This window comes from Folsomia candida, unplaced genomic scaffold, assembly GCF_002217175.1.
Source record: "Folsomia candida strain VU population unplaced genomic scaffold, ASM221717v1 Fcan01_Sc010, whole genome shotgun sequence".
Taxonomy (NCBI): domain Eukaryota; kingdom Metazoa; phylum Arthropoda; class Collembola; order Entomobryomorpha; family Isotomidae; genus Folsomia; species Folsomia candida.
In genome coordinates this window covers 4,981,619-5,002,945 of record NW_019091202.1, presented here as the reverse complement: position 1 = coordinate 5,002,945, position 21,327 = coordinate 4,981,619, and the positions used below count along the sequence as shown (strand labels likewise).

At 35.1% G+C, this 21,327-nt stretch overlaps 3 protein-coding genes across 4 annotated transcripts; all 3 read left to right on the top strand.

The window, feature by feature from the left end:
* The first annotated feature begins 1,055 nt into the window (after positions 1–1,055).
* On the top strand, positions 1,056–7,438 carry LOC110854674 (cytochrome P450 4C1). 2 transcript variants are annotated; one of them, XM_035855505.1, is made up of 11 exons: positions 1,056–1,971; positions 2,060–2,166; positions 2,510–2,603; positions 2,722–2,913; positions 3,773–3,842; positions 3,919–4,045; positions 4,137–4,280; positions 4,576–4,816; positions 5,255–5,437; positions 5,504–5,657; positions 6,248–7,438. In XM_035855505.1, the coding sequence occupies exons 1-11, from the start codon at positions 1,767–1,769 to the stop codon at positions 6,249–6,251; spliced, it is 1,521 nt and encodes a 506-aa protein (XP_035711398.1). In that variant the 5' UTR covers positions 1,056–1,766; the 3' UTR covers positions 6,252–7,438. The 2 variants fall into 2 exon arrangements, with proteins under 2 accessions (XP_035711398.1, XP_021958830.2); XM_022103138.2 differs by lacking the exon at positions 6,248–7,438 and having other exon boundaries at positions 5,504–5,727.
* An 11,812-nt stretch (positions 7,439–19,250) lies between these two features.
* On the top strand, positions 19,251–20,003 carry LOC110854502 (DBH-like monooxygenase protein 2 homolog). Its single transcript, XM_022102933.1, has 3 exons — positions 19,251–19,442; positions 19,590–19,742; positions 19,830–20,003. The coding sequence occupies exons 1-3, from the start codon at positions 19,251–19,253 to the stop codon at positions 20,001–20,003; spliced, it is 519 nt and encodes a 172-aa protein (XP_021958625.1).
* Positions 20,004–20,967: 964 nt separating this feature from the next.
* LOC110854500 (dopamine beta-hydroxylase-like) lies at positions 20,968–21,327 on the top strand. Its single transcript, XM_022102932.1, has one exon. The coding sequence runs from the start codon at positions 20,968–20,970 to the stop codon at positions 21,325–21,327; it is 360 nt and encodes a 119-aa protein (XP_021958624.1).

Here is a 21,327-nt window from a genome sequence, read left to right as displayed (position 1 = left end):
ATATATACATAATTCAAAGTTTTGGCTCAAAACGTTTGAGTTATGTAAACAAATTTCATAACATTTATGTGAGAAGTTCTTAGAAAGTGCATTCACAAAATTGAGCTAATTGGATTATGTAGTCCAGAGATAAATCATATGATTGCATTAGTTCACAAATAAAAATATTTATTTGAAAAAATTTGAGTTCATGCGTCAAATATAACAAATAATCGTCGGTTAAGTTCTCGGTTAAGTCTGATAACGAATTAATTCACACGGTGGTAGAGTCACATGTATTGTTTTGGCAATAACGTCATTTCGGAGTGGTGATACATAGTTTGTTTATGAGTGTTAAATTTTGTACACTCTAAGGAAAATGGTATTGAATCATTATTATAGAACATGTACGTATGAATGACTTCACCGTCACAGGAAATACCGTCACAGTCACTGGTAGTACATAACGGACATATGTAAACGTCTAGTTATGGTAATGAAAACTCTTCACTCTGAAACATACTATTACCAATTCGGGAGCAATTTATTACCAGAACGAAGTGTACATAACGTCACCGCATGTTTAACAGTTTGTTTCTCATAGTAGGAAATTTTTATCACAACATTTTGTAATGGTAATATTCGTTGCTATAGGATCGGCAGAGTCATAATATACATATGCATGCAAATTTCTTCTTCGGACGGTGATGAATTAATATAATTTTTTTAGAATAAATACAGGTACTGAGGAAGGTCTACTTACATATATGTACTTACATGTATAATGCAACTGAAGGTGTGTACATATGTACATATTTATGTACGTACGTCATCTTGCAGATATTCCCACGTTACCACATAATTTGCGTACGTATGCACATATTTATGTAACTGACTACAACTTACATAAACATTGCACCCACATTTCCTCATCGAGGGAGGAACACAGGTTTCTATACCTACCTGGATCTACTGATACTTCCAATATTGTTGCGCAATGTGTGGCAATTTTCCCTTGGCCAAAAAATTAATTGCATTAGTAGTTATGTACGTAGTTATGTATGTGCAACTTAATGATGGGTCTTGTAAATAAAAATCAGTTTTGTAAATATCCTCGTCAAGAAATAGGGTTCCAAAAACATGCAGGAACTTGCTAAATTAATAAATCTAGCATTTCATTTAGTGATTGAAATTTTGTAACTTAATTATTTTACTAAATTGGTAGATTTCCCGTAAAGTCAAATAACAAGGGAATTATTGGGTCTAAAAAAATGTAATCTTTGATGCAAATTTATTACAATTTTGTTCAATTAAAAATGTACATATGTAAACTGTTAGAAGTCTGATACAGTCAGGCAGGTATTGATTTCTTGGAACTAAAGTTGCTACCGCTTAATATTAAAATTATACCGGTCCGTAAAAATTTGCTGTCGATACAGTGAAACTTTAATACATCGCTATTACTACTACACGGTATTACTTATCAATACCACTTTGTTCGAGTCATCTATTAGAATAATTATACCGCTTGGTATAATTTTAATGCTGGATTTCTTAAAGTGCAGATCGAACACAGAAAAACTATTTTAATTTGTATAATTTATTCGCTATCTCCATGGTAATTTTGCCCATAATTATACATGTACTACAAAAGTAAATATGCACATAAGTACATACAAGAACCCTGAAGAGTTTGGCACCCTGGAATTCGTTGGTCCTTATCTACCACAATAATCCACCAAATGTGCTGCATTAGGAAGGATTAGTTGAAAGCTTCCATTGTAACCATGGACAAGTTTAAGGAATTATTGACCAAGTCCAATTATCTGACTAGCTTTTTCACATGTAGCATTTTATTTTTAATTTTCCTCATCTTAATCCAAACGTTAATTTCAAGATTTTCTCGAAATGGGAAATTATTACGGAAAATTCCAACTCCCCCAACATTTCCGCTGTTGGGAAACGGCCCTATTTTTCTGGCACCGCTGAAATGTAAGCAATAATTTGGGCAAAATTTAAAAAATTTGTATATAAAATTCAACTTTTCTTGATAAATACTAAGGTAATCATTGCATTACAGACTGGCCGCGAATAATCTCGTGGATGTGTACTTGGTGCGGCCCAACCTTTTGTGTAGATGCCGTCTTCAAGTCATTTATCTTCACAAAGGAACCGGAAGTGATTAAGGTGGGACATTTATAAATAAGTGTATGTACATATTGACGGTATAATAAAGCAGCTATCTGGAAACCATAAGCTTGTAATCCATTGTATTCATGAAATTACGACAATTTCAGTGACTTCTACATAAACACTTAAATTAGCATGATTATCTATTCTGCAAACTTTCCCTAAATAAAATGAGACGTAAATATTTCTAATTTCACAAATGTACAAATTTGAACTATACGCAGTGCCATTCACGATGCAAATATATGCAGGATGCTTATCTACATACATACTTCATTAAAAGATAGATCACAATTTTTTCCCCGCAAGTCGTCTAATATCCAATTAAATGTCTCCACAGAAAATACTGCCATTCACGCGACACTCCGATAAAGCATTTGTCTACAAAATGGGTCATTTTTATCTCGGGGAAAATGCAATTGTTACAGCTCCAGGTAACTATGTTTTTTTTTTTTTTTTACAAAAGTTTGTATTTACATGCATACATCACTTCACATTTATTTATTAAGGAACTAATTACTAAATTATCTCACATTTTACATGTTCCCACAGTTTCTATCTGGAAAGCGGATCGCAAAGTGGTTAATCCTGGACTAAATACGATCTCGAATTTTCCCAAGTTTCTGGAGTCTTTTAACGAAAATGGGAAGCGATTAGCTGACCGATTATTTTCTAACAATGATACCAGAAAAGGGCGAGATATTTACGTCGATTTGTTCCAAACAACGACGGAAATAGTTTTTGGTATGTTTTTTTTCTTTAATTTTTAATCTATGACGTTATTAACCCCGTGTTTATACTCGTCATTTCATTTTCATTTAATTTTAATTTCACTATAGCTTTCGCGTCATTTTCATCGTTGTAATTTATACTTTTTCACAGAAATTCATGAAACATTAATTTTCCGATCATTTCATTTTGCTTTCACAGCAACTAAAAATTAAAATCCTGAATTTGGAAGGAATCTAAATTGTTGCCCTAAACTACGGTTCAGAGAAGCAAAATAGAATAAATATATTTAATATACCACAAATTAAAACCTAGGATACATGATGTAACAAGTAAAAATACAATAAACAAACCCTACAATGCAGCCTGATATAGTGCGACCATAGTTACAGTTGATTATAAAGAAATTAACGCCGTTTTCATTTTCCAAAAGTTGAAACACTTTCAACTTTGGAAAACCGCGTGAAAGTGAAACCAAAATGAAAGCAAAATGAAATGAACGCAACTATAAATTGCAATCATTTTGCTGTTGGCATGGCGTTAATTTTTCGTGAAAGCAAAATGAACCCGAAAAAGTATAAACTGAGTCGATCGTGAAAGTGAAATTAAAATGACGCTAAAATGACGAGTATAAATTAGGCCTAAAGCATCAAAAATCGGAAGATTAAAAAAGCGGTTTTCAGTTATGCTATAATTTTCAAAATTTGGTGAAACTAGTTTTCGGCTTATTCGGAGGTCATGTAAATATTTAGATTTTATTTTATTTTGGAATCGCAGATATGGACTTTTTAAACTATTCACAATTTAAGCATAAAACCGTAAAAAGCTGAATTTTATTATTGTTAGTAATTACAGAAACTTTGACCTCTTTCAGAAACCATGTTTGATTATCCCATCCACGATAAGCCAGATATTGCCCACGATATTGCAAAAGCAGCAATAAAGTAAGAAAACTTGTGTTATTCAGGCAGAGGGTAATCATCTATGTAATTTAAATATTGCTAAATATTTTCGCAATAGTTGTTCGGACGTGGCCAAATCAAAACTGATTCGTCCATGGATAAATATACCACCGACTGCTTATCTTCTCGGTTATACGAAAGTGATAAAGGAGAATGTTGCCATGTTTAGGAAACATTTCAATCAGGCAAGTGCATATTTTTCTAGTTTTTGAAAAATTTTTGTTTTAATATTTGTACATCTCCTTAATTTGTAAAATTTCTTTAATTTTTATTCAGATTCACTGCAAAATGTTGGCGGATGATAAAAGAAGCGTCAAGTTTACTTCATATCTCCATTTATTGTACGAACAACGACTCGCAACCTGTGATAAACTGGACGTGGATGAATTATTTTATCAATTTAATACTATTATTATGGGGGTAAAATTATTAATATTTGCATAACCTTTTGCATAGATAATTCAGTCTTTCACATATGACCTGTTAAAAAATTTGCAAAAAATTAGCACACTGATTTGCAAAATTATTTTCTTTAATATTGTGTACACCATGTACAATCAAAGTACAAACTTGCAATGAGAATTACTTGCCAAAGTGTGAAAAAAAGTATCAAACAAATTTGCATCATCAAAAAGTGTCAATATTTTGCCCTCTTGAAACAAAATTAATTCGTTTCAAAATTTTGAAATACGAATGATGCCTATCGCTTTAATAGGGAACAGAAGTACCATCAACCGTGTTAAGAATAGTTCTCTACCTAATCGCACTTTACCCCGAAGTCCAATTAAAGCTGAGAGAAGAAATTGAAGCCATTTTTGGTATTGGGGCCGATTTTGACGTTAAATTGGAAGACGTCGGGAGATTAAAGTACATGGATCTAGTTCTTAAAGAATCAATGCGTCTACTTCCAGCGACCCCACTTCATGGACGATGTGTTGGAGAAGATGTCGACATTGGTAAACAATCTTTCGACAATTTGGGTTCCGGTTTTTCCATAATTCAACTCGACAAATTGAGCAAAATCGAGGATAAACTCATAATAAGGCAATTGAGGCAGTCCTTTGTAACTTTGTAAAATCCGAAAATTTTGAAAACTAATTTTTACATAATAAACAGACTCTCTTGGTCAGTGTAAACAAATTTGTAAGCTAAGCAATTTTCGTTGAAAATATGTATTTGCAAAATTTTAAGTTTTTAAGCTTATGGAATTTACGGATTTTACAATGTCAGCAACCTCTGCTTGAATTGTCTTAATGTTTATTATGTTACATAGATTTAATGCCACGTGGACCACGTGACGTGGTACTTTTCCATTTTTCACGTGTCAATTTCCACGTGGTCTAATTTCTAGGTATGATTCAAAAGCAGGCTTATTTCTCATTTATTTCATGCAGGTCAAGGTCGTATAATCCCGAAAGGGACGAGCGTCCACTTCCTCGCGTGGGATATCCATAACGATCCCGAGATCTGGGAAAATCCCAAAATTTTCAACCCGGACCGATTTCTCCCGGAAAATTTGATAGGCCGGGACCCATATGCCTACCTCCCATTTTCTCACGGTCCAAGATCATGCCCTGGTAATTAAAATAATATATAGATTCTGAAATTCGTTCAAAATTGTTATCTTGATTTTCCATGTTTAGCACAAAAATTTGGAAACATGGAGCTCAAAGTTCTACTGTGCCAAATTCTGGCCAAACTTGAAGTTTCAACTGACCTTAAATTGGAAGATGTCCGGTACACGTATGGAATCGTGCTACATTTCGATGGGGTCGGACTACCCGTCAGATTTAGAAAGTTGGACTAATTTTAAATCTGTAGTGACTACAACTAATCAATAAAATTAGATTGCAGAATTTTTGCATCACCGCTCTCTGTACCGTTCTTACTGGATCCAATATAAATTTTGTTTCGCATACACATGCATTTTTACATTTATTGAATTAATTTGGCTTTTGAGAAGACGTTTCTAGCAGTGAATGAGAAGTTTGGTAAATTACCTGGAATAAATTTAATGGGTAACAATTGTGAACTACGAATCTTTAAGTTTAAGATGCAAACAGTTGCAAATATGCTACAAAAGTTGCAAGTATTTAATTTTAATATTTTCTGGATAATCCTATAATCTGGATATCCTATTAATTCTTATTCTCATGAAATTACAAGAATGTTTGAGGGGAGTCATTTATTCAATGATTACTTAATGTTTCCAGTAAAGAATGGTACTGAGAGCGGTGATGCAAAAATTCTGCAATCTAATTTTATTTATTAGTTGTAGTCACACCAAGCCTCACTAAGATTTCCCTTTTTTGGGGCCTTGTTTATTGTATCATTCACCCTAATATATCATGTTCAAATTTATTATGATATCCACCTGATTATCATAGATAAATGGACATCGTAATGCGGAGGAAGCTAAAGCTACCCCTATCGGTGTTGCCAAATCACTGCTCGTTGCCTGCAGCCCGTGCCATCAATTTGACATCGGTAAACGGCTGTCATCATATTCTCATCCAACGAAGATGTCCATCGACAAGTAACATTTAATCAGTTTATTTGGGTCAGTTTTAATTGTCATTAACATAGATACATACATACATATGTATACATAATCGTCAAATATTTACATATATATTCGTGCTGGCAAGTGCAATTGTGTGATTTAATACTTATAAGTATTATTCAACAATTGTGACAATTTTAATCTATCTTGTTTAAACTCCAATTTACACAATTTATGATTACAAAATTTACAACATTGTGTAAATATCGATTCATGCAACCTCATTGGATCATTTTTGGTTTATGGTTGAGCAAAGTTTACTCAAGGTTGGGTAAAAATTCATCAATTCGGTTTTACTCAACCTGTGTGCACAACTTTATTTAGCCTATAGGCTAAAGAGACAATTTAAATATCAGCATTTACTTCTTTATGCTAAATTTTTTCTACGTACATGAGTATAGAGCTATCCAAATAATTTCAATGTTAATCTTACAAAAATCGAGGAAATTTCATGGTTTGTAAAATTTTGAAACATTTAAATGTTTTTTTTTATATAGTACATAATTGACAGTTTCCGATTTTTTTCTACCATATCTACATAAATATGTATGTATCTTGATTCCTTGTATTTAGTTTGGCAGTTACTTTTGGTCGACGTTTGACGCAACAGAAAGTTAGAAAGTTACATCTTGTTAATGACATTACGGATTTTTTTAAAATTTGTCCGCAAAACTTTGCGCATTTTCTCATTTTTCAGCCGATGCTGGTCTTTTATTTAACTACCAACATACAGAATGATGACTATTTTTGAATACAATTTAGCTAAATAGCTTGTTTCAATAGTTGGCAGTAAGTATAACTGCGTCAGAAGGTAATTTTGCGCTCATTTTAAATCAATAAGGCGAGTAAAAATCAATATGCAAATCATATGTATATCTGAATTACTTAGCAATAATAGAAAGTTTCTTTGATCATGTAGTAATTGACTAAGATAATCCTCTTGAGTGGCGTAAATGCGCACTTGTATACATACTTACACTCTAAGAAACCCGGTAACTAAGTTATTACCAGGCGGAGTATCTATATGACTCTACCGCATGGTAATTTATTTATTATTGAGTGGTAGACATTTTGTTACCAAACCGGTAATAACCCCGATCGCGAAATTTGAAAATATTACCAGTCGGTAACTAATTTTCTACGACTCAATAATGAATTAATTACCATGCGGTAGAGTCACATAGATACTCCGCCTGGTAATAACTTAGTTACCGGGTTTCTTAGTGTGTAGTACCTTTTTCGTTTGTTGATATTTGCATTACGAAAAAATTAACGAAATCTAAATAGTTCAAAATTTCTGAATATTTTTGCTTCAGGCAGTAGACATAGAGCTAAGTTCATAGTGTAGTACATAGCGAATTATTCAGTGGCAATTATCATATCTTCATCCGAGCTTGCACGTTGCAAATGTTGTTTAGCTGCTTCCTGTCTTTCTTCCAATACAACTGATGGAGCAAACCCCGTAGGAATGTAGCAGCCCATTTCTGCATTAAGAGGTTTCCTGTGAATGTATATGGATAAATGTGTGGTAGTGCGTTAAACTGTATTGCAGTATAATGGTAGCAGCCTTCGTTAGTGGAACTAAGGGTTGTTTGAAACCCATACAAAGATTTCACTGCTTCATTAAGCATGCCAGCGAAAAGTTTTTCAGTAGTCACGAATTCATACTCTAGCTCAGGGATGTATAAAAAACCAATTATGTTTTAATAAGGGCAGAATCTGTCCGTTTTAGAAAAAAACATCTAAAGCGGCCTGGCAAATGCCGGTATTTTTGGTGCAACTATTCCCCTCTTTTCCCGGTGTAGTGAACAATTGGTACCCTGCTCTCAAATCCGGTCTGAATTTTTTTCTCCAAAAGCCCTGAGAATTTTTTGGGTCCTCGGTAGATGGTACTGTGGTTGTTGTAGATTTCTGTCTAAATTGACTGGAAATTCCAACTGTCCGCCGTTTGTTTCCGGTTTTCAATCAAGCGTCATCAGGGTCAGTCTTGCATTGGTATTTGCGGTTAAGCGTTATCTTTCCTACCCTAAGAAGCGGCCACTGGTATATTGATCGTTTCACCTTCATTTCACGACAAGAGGTACGCTCTATGGAAAATTCGCAATCCTACCTTCATCCTTTATTAGCAACAAGTTTTGTAACCCGTCTAAACGGGTTACTAAACCCAGCGCCAAGTTCAAATGGTAACACATTCACACTACCCAATTCTTATTACATTATTATTGGTTGTTTTTGACCCTGAATTTAAGTACATAAGGCAAATAGATTCTCGTTAATATAATTGTACGTATTCGAGAAAGTTAAATACTTTACAGTTTTCCAGTTGCATGAACAGATACGCTAATCTCATTTCACTAACATAGAGGCCAACTTGTGAACGTCTTATAAATAAATGATGTAGGCAAATATTACCGCAAAATATTTATTTTCGGTCGAGGCAATCTAAATAATTTTTCCATTTAGTATGGTATGTCCCTCTTGAACCGAAACTTGTAAGTGGGAGGACCGACAGACAACATACATACCTAGGAGTTTCACTAATTAACTTAATTATGCCAAATAATACTTTGCTTTATGATACGGTTTCTGTTAACCTTCGACCACTTTTTCTGCAGGCTTGAGACAGTAGTCATAATCCAGATTAACATATTTCGCCCGTCTTAAATTCATTCCCACCGTGCACGGAGTGAGCCACATAATCCTTGCATGATTTATGTATCTGGTTTCGCAAAATCATATTCATGAAGCATTCGAGTTCAGTAAAATACATACATTTGTTTTTTGACATTTGTCTTAAAACTGCGTATTGCAGGAAATAAAGTGAATTTTATACTCAGTCAAATTAGTCTATAAAAATTTCTAGAAATCTGAAATTTCTTAAAAACTTAATATAAAGAATTATATTCGCATAGAATGGAAAATATGGAGTAAATTCATTCGTATGTACACACACATCTTGATAAATATTAACATTCGGAGACTATTTTAGTCTATTCAGTTTATCAAGTAGTCTACAAATCCGGTTATGCATTAAACGAAGACGTTTATCAAGTATTTTCCCATCGCAATCTGTACATAATTCTATGCTAATAGTATTAGCACAATTATTACACAAGTATTAGCCTAATACTTGTGTAAAATACATATTTACTACAGATGTGGATTGGGTTATTGTTAAGTATTTGTTAATAAAGTTCACTTTTTCACAAAGCTTGCACCATTTAAGTGGTTAGTTTGTAAATAGTATTAAATTACCTTTTTCAACCTATGTATTCCACTAATGTAGGATAGGCAACACTACAACTGCATAAACGTAATTAAGTTGATAATACAATGTCTTAAGTACCATACATATGTACATGTACTAATTAATAAATATGCCACACTTTTAACTGTACTCATTTTGTGGAGTAGATTTTCGTTTTCACAACCATGAAAATTATCTGTAATTATGTCAAGTAAATTAAGTTAATCATAGAAATTAGGATCACAAGCATCAATACAAGCAAATGTGTATGTATCATTTTATTTAACATGTATTCTAGATTTTTAATGTTTGAAAAGCGAATTTTATGTTCATAAGATCAAAAAGTAAACAAAATTGAATTCTTCAAAATGGGAATATGTCGTTGTTTATTCGAATTTATTTACATACATATATGCACGAATAACATATCCATATGCAGCATAAATTAAACCCTTGATTTTGTAAAGAACCGGACAGTTACATAGTACATCATTTCTGACGTTGCAATTTCGGAGGACATCATCACCTTAAAATTGAGTGCACGATTCGGGTAAGTCTTCTCATCTCGCATAAAAGAGCATGCTCAAAAGATTGCAAAATTTAAGAGAATTGCATATTTACATACGTGTGACGGTGAACAAAGCATATTTATGTATTTATGTATGTATGTATTCCTCCCAAATTTCATATTTACACAATTATCATTCTTGAGCCTAAGAGGTATATATATGTACATATGCATATCTAGCAATCATTATCCATTTAATCCGATAATAAATTCTAACTTAACCTTGCAAAGTATGTAGCGACAATAAAAATAATGCAAAATTTCATAAAAAGGGGGTTATATAAAATTGATGATTAGTGACTAACCTACAAGATCCCTATATTAGAGTCTCACCTTCACTTCAATTTGGTTTGGGTGCATATATACACAAATATTTACCCGAACTGTATTATATTTTTATTATATAATATCAATATACGTTATTTTATTTATTTATATGAACTAACTTTGTCATATTTACGGATTATTTATTTGTATTGCGGGTTTTGTTTTTACGACAACTGGAACTATTAGTCAACATAATCCAAGCAATCCTGAGTCAATAAATACATATTTATTTATTTCTCATACAAACGTTGCAATTTTCTTCCGCGAATTTCTTTAATAATGATCCTCGTGCTAAGAAACGTAGTTGTCGTGATTATCTAATTGCCGATAAATATATTCACGATACCAGCAATATAATCCAAATCATCATTTACTGTTTGTGATGTACATATTTATATCTGAAATTACTATAATTACTGGTCACAAATAATTAAAATGATACATAGACCTCGAATGTCATCGTAATTAATTTTTAACATTGTCTATCGAACAATAAATTATAATTAACATTAAATACGACAACAGCTTTTAATTTCACAATTAATTTTTGCACACACAGTTATGTACATATATGGCCAATAGGATCAAATATTTACTACACGTGACAATGTTCGTCACGATATTAAGTAAATTGTCATGATTTTCTTTGCCACTGTAAATATTTAAGTGGGTATTTATTAAGTTACTCTAATTCCCGTTTTCTTTAAGGTTTCTTCATTCTCATTTCCAACGTGACACGGGTAACAGTACAAACGTTTAAGATACATTTCACAAAATTAAAAAAAACACAATTTTCCAAAATTTTCGAAAATGAATCAACTAATTTCATCCCGATGTCTGTCCGAACTTGGCTCCTGGATTGAATATAGTCGCACCGTGCTTAACCTCCCGTTTAAATGGAACGCTTCGATGGAACGTCCTATTCGAATCTCGCGTTCGAGAAAGCGAAATTTAGGCCTTCGTTGTATCGTGGTGGTCATGTCGCTCCATCTTGTGTACATGTTTGGTCAAATGTTCCACTTCTTCTTTTGGACCGAGTTGGGACAATGTGTTCTGAAATCGGGGTCGAATAATTCTCACCATGGCAAAAAATGTCATAAGGGGTACATCATCCTGAGCTGGATTGTTATCTACACGCAGGCCTACTTCTGGTCGGTTTCGGTCATTCTGAACTGCTACTTTAACCGAGAAGAGTTTGCAGATTTCCTCAACGCCCTGACCACCATCGGGAGAAGTATGGATCGTGAAAATGGTAATGATTTTCCTTCAATGGTGTCTCGATACTGAAAAATAATAAGTCCTCTTAAATCGAATATTGAGGCAATTCACGCCGTGGTTGGTAACTTGTAAAAGCAGTAAATATGTAAGTCTGATAACTTTCAGTAAACGATAGAACGACAATATTTGTTGCGAAAGACGACTAAATCTACCCGATTCGGACTCTGACTCGTTATTTTAGAAAACTTGTCTCAATGAAAAGTCAGATACACTCCCAGAACTTTTATTGACCCCGAAAATTATCAGTGTCACAAAAGTCTCTAATTTCTGACAAGAGTTCACAATCAATTCTACAATTTTCTACATATCCAAAACGGTATCGAGTTTTTTCTGTCTATCATTTTTACATACAAGGCCATAGAAATGTCTGGCAATTATTTTACAATAAAAATTCTAAATATGTACATACGGCGTAATTTGACGATTTGTAAAAGTTTGAAAGTTTGTGCGCTCACGAATTTTGAAATATTACCAAGGACTCGGTAAATTCCCTCATTGCAAGCCATGGAAATCCGTACATATCTTTATGCTTTACTTGCGTGAAAGTTTATATTCTTTCGAGTTTTTTTAACGGCTTATGAGCAGCTTAAAAATTTTTCAGAAACCCGCATGTTTTTACAAACTTACGGATTTTGTCACATATGTGACAAACGACCATGAATACGCGATGGTGGTTGATTGATACCCACCACCATCCAGTTTTCTCACTCTGCCTCACCTTCTCATGCGAAATATGGAAAAAGGTTTTGTGCGACATTTGGTTTTTAACATGTATGTACTTATTTAGGACTAGCGCCCCCATCCGCACCTCGTCGCCATGACTGGATCACCGTGACATTGATTGCATGTAAGCTGACATTTGTTATGGACTGGTTGGCTTGCAATGGATCCGCTATTTTGATGCCGAATGGCCCGCAAAATCTAGCCGCACATGTGGCTAATGGTTGGAAGAGAAAGGTCTTGATGGGGGTGGACGTTGGCTGCATCACGGTCATGCTGATCAGCATGTTTTTGGAGTTTGCCGTGCTAATCTTCTACCTGCTCGTGGTGATCCGACTTTTGAAGAAGTTGGGGTAAGTGGATTTTGATAATGACAGTAATTGACGTTACTGCATAGATCAGTGGGCTAGTTTATTCCTACCTTAGGCTAATCTGTTGTACTCTACATTAACTACGCTGGACTCGTACATATGTATGTATGTATATATGAATAGGTATATATTTTTTTATGTCCAAATTGATAATTGCATACATGCACGTATGAGAATTGGCGAAAAAACGAAGGAGCTGAGCGTCAGCATCTTTTAATATTTATTGTTTCATTTAAATGGGCTTGAGTTCGTTCATTCATTTTTTTATTCTCAAAAACAAAATATTACAACATGGTGTATCAATTTATTTTTTATGAATGCTAAGTTTAGTAGGTTATGTCATTTTATCATTTATTGATAAGAATTCATTTTCACCTAGGTTAGCAAATAATCCATCACAAATTTCCACTTAACCTTGAATAACATATGCACAAGACGAAAAATTGCCACTACCTTTTTGAGAATGTTTAACTCAACAATGCCTAAAGCTGCTAGTGATCCTGAAACAAGAATCAAATAAAGCCAAAAAACGGTCTGCACATTTCCGTTAATTGCTATCTTCCTAACATTACTCTCCGAGTTTCTCCTTCCCACTAAGCTGTGGACCTTTTTAGTTATTTCAGTCCGTTTCTGAGTAACCCTCGAAGGGCAAGTTTCTAATAGTTGGACAATTCCTGCGACCTACAATTTGCTAAATAATTTTGGAGTGACAGAGTTTCCCTGAACCTTAAATTCCCATCCTGACTCGGCCGTCAGAATTGGGAGTTTTGAACGAAAAAATTTCAACCATGGGTAATTCTTTTCAAAATAACGGATCTCCCTAGAAATTTCAAATTCCTTTAGGATTAGGGCTGTTCTACCACATTGGACCAAGAGATGCTCAATGTCCCAGTTATTCTTAAGTTGCGCCAGGTCAGACAAATTTCCAATAATTTGGTTTGGGATGTGCCACGGATCCAGCAAATCGAGAAGCCGCAGATTTTCAATATTGCCATGGGCAATTGTGTCCTTAAGTAGTTAATATCGGTGAAGTAAATCCCATGCAGTTTTGTTATTGTGCACGCTCAGCCGGAGGTAGAAGTCATTGTCTGATATAAAGGATTTAGTCATGTCTGTCTCAACTGAATATGGCAGCAAAATGAAATCCGTATTTCCATCGAATTTGCGAATCGATTGATTTCGAATAGATTCCAAAGTATTGTTTCTGTCGTAGGTGAGAGGCCAGCCAGTATTTTCAATTTGTTCCAGCCAGTATGATTCGTCATGTGCTGATCGTTGCCAGAATACCTGTACATGGTTGTCGATACTAGCGATGTATTGATTCAAGCGATTTAACCTATCAATGTGGCACTTATCATTGCCTGATGCACATCCTGGCTTAGCCAACTGACCGAATTGGGTTACCGATTTGGCTTCTAGTGGAGCCGAAAGTGATGTGATATTAAGGCCTAAATAGCCGTTCGTCAAAACTAGTTGAACTAGCATCCATATACCTACCATTATTCTGAATTCAGTTCTCCTCTCTAAACCTCGTGGAATTTGGGTAGGTTTCTCCAACACAATTGATACCACAACCATCTTGGCAAATGATATCGCTTTAAAGGCGGTAAATTTAAGATATATCATTAATAAAATCGCCAGAACAAAGATAATCATGACCAACGAAACAAGAAAAACAAACCAAACAGCAGGTTTAAACGGCTTAAGAAATAATAGGAACGATAGTTGCTGTATTGAATGACACGTAAGAAAAGAAACTCCCTGGTTCATGGTTGTAAAATAAAGCAAAGGTGCATTAAATCGTTCCCGATATTCGTCCACGAAAATGAATTATTTGTACGTTTTACTTTCTTCTTCATCAATTTTCCAGTCAGTTCTTTCCCAACTGGGATTTGCTTCTCCACATGTGAAATTACCTAAGCAGGCAAGGGTAAAAAACAATATAGCACGTCCCTGATATCCTTCCTCTCGGATAAGTTGAAAAGGCCCGATTTTATAAGCTCGACAGGATTCTTTCATGTTAAAGTAGCCGACCAGTTGTTTGCTGACCAGCGAAAGATGACTAGGTTGGTCAAGCAGGAATGAGAACTTGGCGTGGCTACTTATAGCCAGAATTGCTTTCTCGGTTTCCAAAACATTCACCCCATACATGCTTTTTCGACACGGTAAACACATGCGATACCAGATTCCCTTATCATCTATGATGGTAAGGGTTGTGAAGTATTGAAACACATTTTCCATGAAGGGCGAGGAAATGATGATACGCCTAAAGTTGATTTGAACCCTGATAAATAGAGAACTTCTGCTATTGGACATTTCGTCGATATAGGTAACATCAGCCAACCTTGCGTAAAGAATATCGTACATATAACGTATTTGATTATTACTAATGAACGCGAGTTCATCTTGGCTTATCACTTGGGCCGATTGGATATTAAATTCCGGTCTTGGAGTTATGATTACACCGATAAAACAAGGAAACTGCGCTTTCTGAGAAGTAACGAATGCACCAGTCGTATTCCCAAAATTGTATGGAGTTTCATAAGTTGTCCATGGCATGTTTAAAGGGGGCAGGTTATAGATATAAATCCCTCTTTTGGTACCTATTTCACCGAACAGACCTGAGGCTGTGATGTGCTATAATAATATGACACTCCGAATCTAAGTTCTTTAAAACAGTTTGTATTAGACTCACATTTGGTAGACACATTTGGTAGGTACATATGTACTTAAAAAACGCGAAAATATGCACGTAAAACATATTTTTCAACCGAAATTTTCTACTATATTTGCATTTAATTTTCTAAAAGTTTCAAATTTGTAACACTCTTATTAATGAATTATTATGTATTGTATTTTAATATTCATGTAATGACCCGTAAAACGACATTAGCCATATTTAGAGATTTTCAGGGGCAATTTTATGACTTGAAAAATGGGGCAAAATGGATTTTCTAGTCGTTTACACGAATTAAACTCCGTTATCATGAAAGTATAATTTTTATCCAACTTTAACGTCTGAATGAAGAAAAATATTTTTTCCTCAGGAAATCCTGAAATATGCATTAAAATGTTTATTTTTAGAAAATGCTCGAAATATGTAGGAAAATATGTGTATTTACGAAAAAACCTCAAAATATGTATGAAAATATGTATATGTACGAAAACCCTAAAATATGTAAAATATGGAAAACCATGTTTGAATTTTTGAAATCATGCTTCGATAGGATGTGTGTATACGAAGTTATAGTAAGATCTGATTGGGAATGAAAAAGTTAGAAATACATACATATCCGCCCTCTGGTGAGAATACATAAATAGTTTCGAAGCAAGAGCAACATCTTTACCCAGTTCAATGCACTATCTACTTATGCAAGTTGTTCGTAATGTCTAGAACTTAAATAAATTCTGACGACATTGAACAATGTGAAGGACTGTAGTGTTGCTCTCGGAGTAAAAGCTTATTAAATACTACTTGCATACGGTGTCGAATAATTCTTCCCACTGGTATATATGTACCACATGCGTAAATTTGACAAATCCGAGATTAACACTACTTTAGTTCGCTGGATACCAGACAAGAACTTATGTCTTAAATAATTAATTGACATTTGCCTCCAGACAGAAAATGCTAATTAACATAATGTGGGTTTCTTCCAAGCTAAAAATCGGGTAATACTTATTTACATTTGCGTCTACGTGGACATGGAATTAACAAATAAATTCAAAATGTTCCTTATGTATGTATTTACGTATATACCACCCAGTGTTCGTGCCCATGTCCATTCGTGTTCAAAAATATGATTTGCATGTACCTATATTAGCTTTCGAGTTCTGTCACCTCTCCGCAATTGTTTTAATTTCCGCTTACTATACAAAATACAAAATGGCAATAAATAGGCGCCACCTAGTGGGCAACGTATTTGCATCACGCTTAATCCCATGGTACATATTTCTCCGAAGTCACACCAATTGGTTTAATTTATTACACATTTGCGAAAAGTTATGCCTGCAAAAACACTTCTCTAATGTTTTCTTAATTATTTATTAACAGAAAATCAAAATTCAAACTCGCCTCGAAATACCGCTACTACACCTACCTCTACATTATAAACCAAACTCAACGGATCTTCTCCTTCCGTCGGATACCTCACTTGATGTGGACTTGCGCAGTGTTGACGATTTTGGGCATCTTTGGATCCGTCAGGTTGCACTCGGTTCTCGTCCCGTCCGACTTGGCGACAATGGTGGTCCTCGCGATTATCGGGTTGGAACTGATATTCGGATTTTTGCACCTGTTCGGTACCGTATCGGCCCAGTCGGAGGTGTGCTTGGGGAGGATAAAATTCGGCCAAGATCGCGGCGGAAGTGGAACTGGAAGGCTGAACAAGCACTGGTCCCGAGTGGTCAAGAGTCTCAAAATATTTGGGATTCAATCAGATCCGATCCGAATTGTCAAGTTTAGTGCGATGTATGACACGATTGCAGGCATTGTCAGTATAGTGGTCAGCTTGTTGGTGCTCGTGTGATTAATAATCACTGATTATGCATGTATGACGACGAGAAAGAAACTACATATTTGGTGTCCATAGTTTTACACTAGATGCTGAGTGGGTAAATGAATTAGTGTGTAACTATTGTACGTGTAAGTTACACAGTGTTTAGTGTGTAAAAGAATAGTAATTAATCTATTTTATGGTAAATTCATCCCTTGCTCAACCGTGTACAAACTAAATTTTCTCATAGCTTATCAATTGTGTTTAGTAAATTTCCCTCGTGGTAGGTATATCTATTATGTATGTAGTTATGTATATTCACACCTATTAAGCACACATTAAACAAACAATTCTGTATACACATGTACATGTAATTTTATTGATCTTAAATCTACTCTTTTTTGAACAATTAATTTCTAGGAAATAATTACCTCTTTAATATTAGTTGTAGTGTTTAATATAATCTTTATTGCATTTTTACGCAAGTGGGTCACATATGTACACAAATCTGATTCGGGAAAAACATTCTACATATGCAGTTAATCAAAGTATATATGTACATATGTATCAGCACTTATGTATGTACATATGCAGAAACGTTAAGCGTTACAATTTTACATCTTCCTTCCCCGTTACGAAATTCGTTAGTCGAAAAGGTTAAAATGTTATGATTAAAATTTGGTTGCTTGACGCCTAAAGAATCCATGACTTTCTACCATTCTCGAAACCACTATTATGCAAGGACATCTCAGAATCGAACTGTGTCCACAATAATTATCTATGTAATAAACACCTAATCAAACATGTAGATTCAGTAGAAACCTCTTGCCTAAACTCTGCATTATTTTGTATATCTTTATTTAATCAACTGGGTAAATGTTACGACTATTGCGTCACTCTGTACACATCATATATATCGCTTAAACAAACCACAGGTTTTGTGGTAGGTTATGGTTTTCACAAACATCGTCCTTGAACTCGAGTGGTAAATTAGCCTTGAAAATTACAAAGGTCAATATGACCAATTAAACTTTTACTAGGAATACTTTCTGACTGATGAGTGGAATGCAAGTTCTAAACACATAATTTGACCTTATGCCTGCACATGTCTTGAGTTCTTTTAAAGTTAAAATTATGAATAACTCGTTAATCAAGGTTAATTAAAATGTTAATCAAAATGTAAACTATTTGTGTATGTATATATGTATGGAGGAAAGCATCAGTGGGAGTAAAGTGGTTTTAAACATGTGTGTAGCGTGTGGCCCAAACTCGAATGTTAAACTAGATTATTGGCGAAAAGCCTGACATGAATTTCGCATCAGCACATTTAATTAAAACTGTTTCGTAAGGCTTGTCAAATTTTATTCGTTTCTCAACTTTAGTCACAACTCAATATATCACGGATTCCAGAAGAACATACATAAATATGTATGTGTTTAAGAATATCAGAACCTGCTTCAAGTTTATGACAGGCTCGATAAATACATAAAATACATCCTTAATGCACCGTCCGAATGGGAGTACGTGCGTAAATACTCTATGCAAACTGTACCATGAAAAAAAATATATTGCTTTCAGCTCGATTTTAGGTATACATATATATGTGAAACCCTTATTCTATTTGTTTTGCACGATGGATCACGTTCGCAAATTAGCGATGAATACATAAATTCCGCGCGACTCGGCTATATTGCTCGCATTTGAAGTATTTAAGCAGTACCACGGAGAACACCGTATATTTTTTAATGTTGGCAAAAATATTGACCCTGCTTCTCTTCACGGGACTGCTGCACATCTTTCCCCCTTGTTCCTCTATTTACATGAATGAAGAAACGTTAGATGGTGAGGGAAAGTATGTCCTGAGATGGGACGTGGTCGAAGATCGGATCGAGTTTGAAGTGGTCGCGGGAACATTGGGATTCGTCGGGTTTGGTATTTCTCCTTCGGGAAGAATGACTGGAGCGGACATTTTTATCGCTGGGGTGCGCCCGGATGGATCAACGTACGGTCTGGTAAGCACATTTGTTGATTCTCTAACAAGTTATCAAAAACTTGGAATAGTTATAAAGTTGCATAAATGTGATTACCCAACTTGCATGAAAAACACTAAGTTCAAACTGAAAAACAAAATTTTCTGAAATTTTTGCCTTGTGTTTAAGGACTTCCATGCAACCGGGCAAACCACACCTGTCCTGGATACCCAACAGGATTGGAGGCTGCTAGAAGCGTATGTATTATCAGGGGAAAACAAGACGGTTTTAAAGTTTTCCCGTTTCTTGAACACGTGTAATGAGCAAGATTTTGCAATCGGGGTAAATAATTCATGTTGCAAGTAACTGGCAATGTTGGTTAGCTAATGTCTTAACTAAGTCACTGACTACTTAAGCTACTGCTTTTAGAATGACACTACCCGAATTATCTGGGCGCTCGGGGACACGGATACGATCACCTATCACGGCGCGACCAACCGAGGGACTAAAAGTTTGAATTTGATCCGAGCCAACACCCGAACTGAATATGTCATCCTTACAACGTTGCACGATTGCGATGAACATCACAATGCCAGCGATTGACACAACATACTGGTGCACCTTCCATAAAGGACCAACTTTGAATAGAAAGCACCACATCGTGGCGGTGAGAACCATGGTTTAATCTTATTAAATTAATACTATTAATTGTAATTTTCCGCTGCAGAATTAGCTTGATGTCTTTTTACCTAAAAATTATGTTATCCGTTTTAAATTTTAATGCAACCTAAATTTGTTGTTACCTAAATTAATAGCTTCATCTCATATTCAAACTGGGGTTTACGTTACAAACATTAACACTATTTATAAGTGTGTATAAAACCTGGTTTTCTCTATTTACTTTCTTTTCACTTTCACCGATCCCTCAAACTAAAACGATTCTACTCTTGATTACGTACCCGGAATGTGACAAATTTGACAGGTATTTGATGAAAATTCTGACGTAAACTATATTAAATCCAGAGTAGCGTATAGTCTAAATTACTAGATTTAGTGGATTTACTTTTCAAAATAGAAGCATCATTTCTGAGATTGAAGTGTTATGAAAATATGTACAGGTTTTGCCAGAATTGTGACAAAAAGTTTAAGTCTTATACCCCCCGAATTACTAAATATATCCGCATAAATTGGACTATAGCTTCATGGTCGACGACTATTTGTTTTATTCCAGTTCGACACCCTGCTCCCTAGCTTTCACTCGATTCAACACACTCATCACTTTGTCGTCTACTCATGTCAGGCGCCCCCACATCAGACGGACGAGGAGGCCTTTGATCGATTCACGTATACCAACGGGGTCATAGGAGATCACTGCTCTACGACACAATACTTTCCAATTGCGCAGTGTGACTCGATTGTATACACGTGGGCGAAGGGTGGCAAGGTGAATCTGCCAATTTGAATTTTTGTTGCACCAGTGAATTTTTAAGAGTGGGCGAGTTTCAATCCCACTGATTTACAAACTTTGGGCATCCTAATTTCCACGATTGTATATGTAAAAAAAAATATGCAGATGATGATCTTCCCAGAAGATGTTGGTTTCCCGATTGGAGAAACGCCTACCGCGCAGTATTACATGGTCGAAGTTCATTACGATAATCCACATCTGTTGGAGGGCGCCTTCTTTGAAACCGGTTTGGTCATGTATTACACGCCCGAGTTGAGATCTGTCGACGCGGGAATACTTGGTATCGGCCAATCCGTGGATATATCGCTGACCATCCCGCCAAATCAGGATGCCTTCAAGGTCGTTGGGCATTGTAGTCCCCAGTGCACCCATGAGACGCTAGAACCCGAAGGGATCACCGTGTTCGCCTCGATGCTGCACTCACACAAATCTGGTGAATATAAAAAATTACAAAAGTAG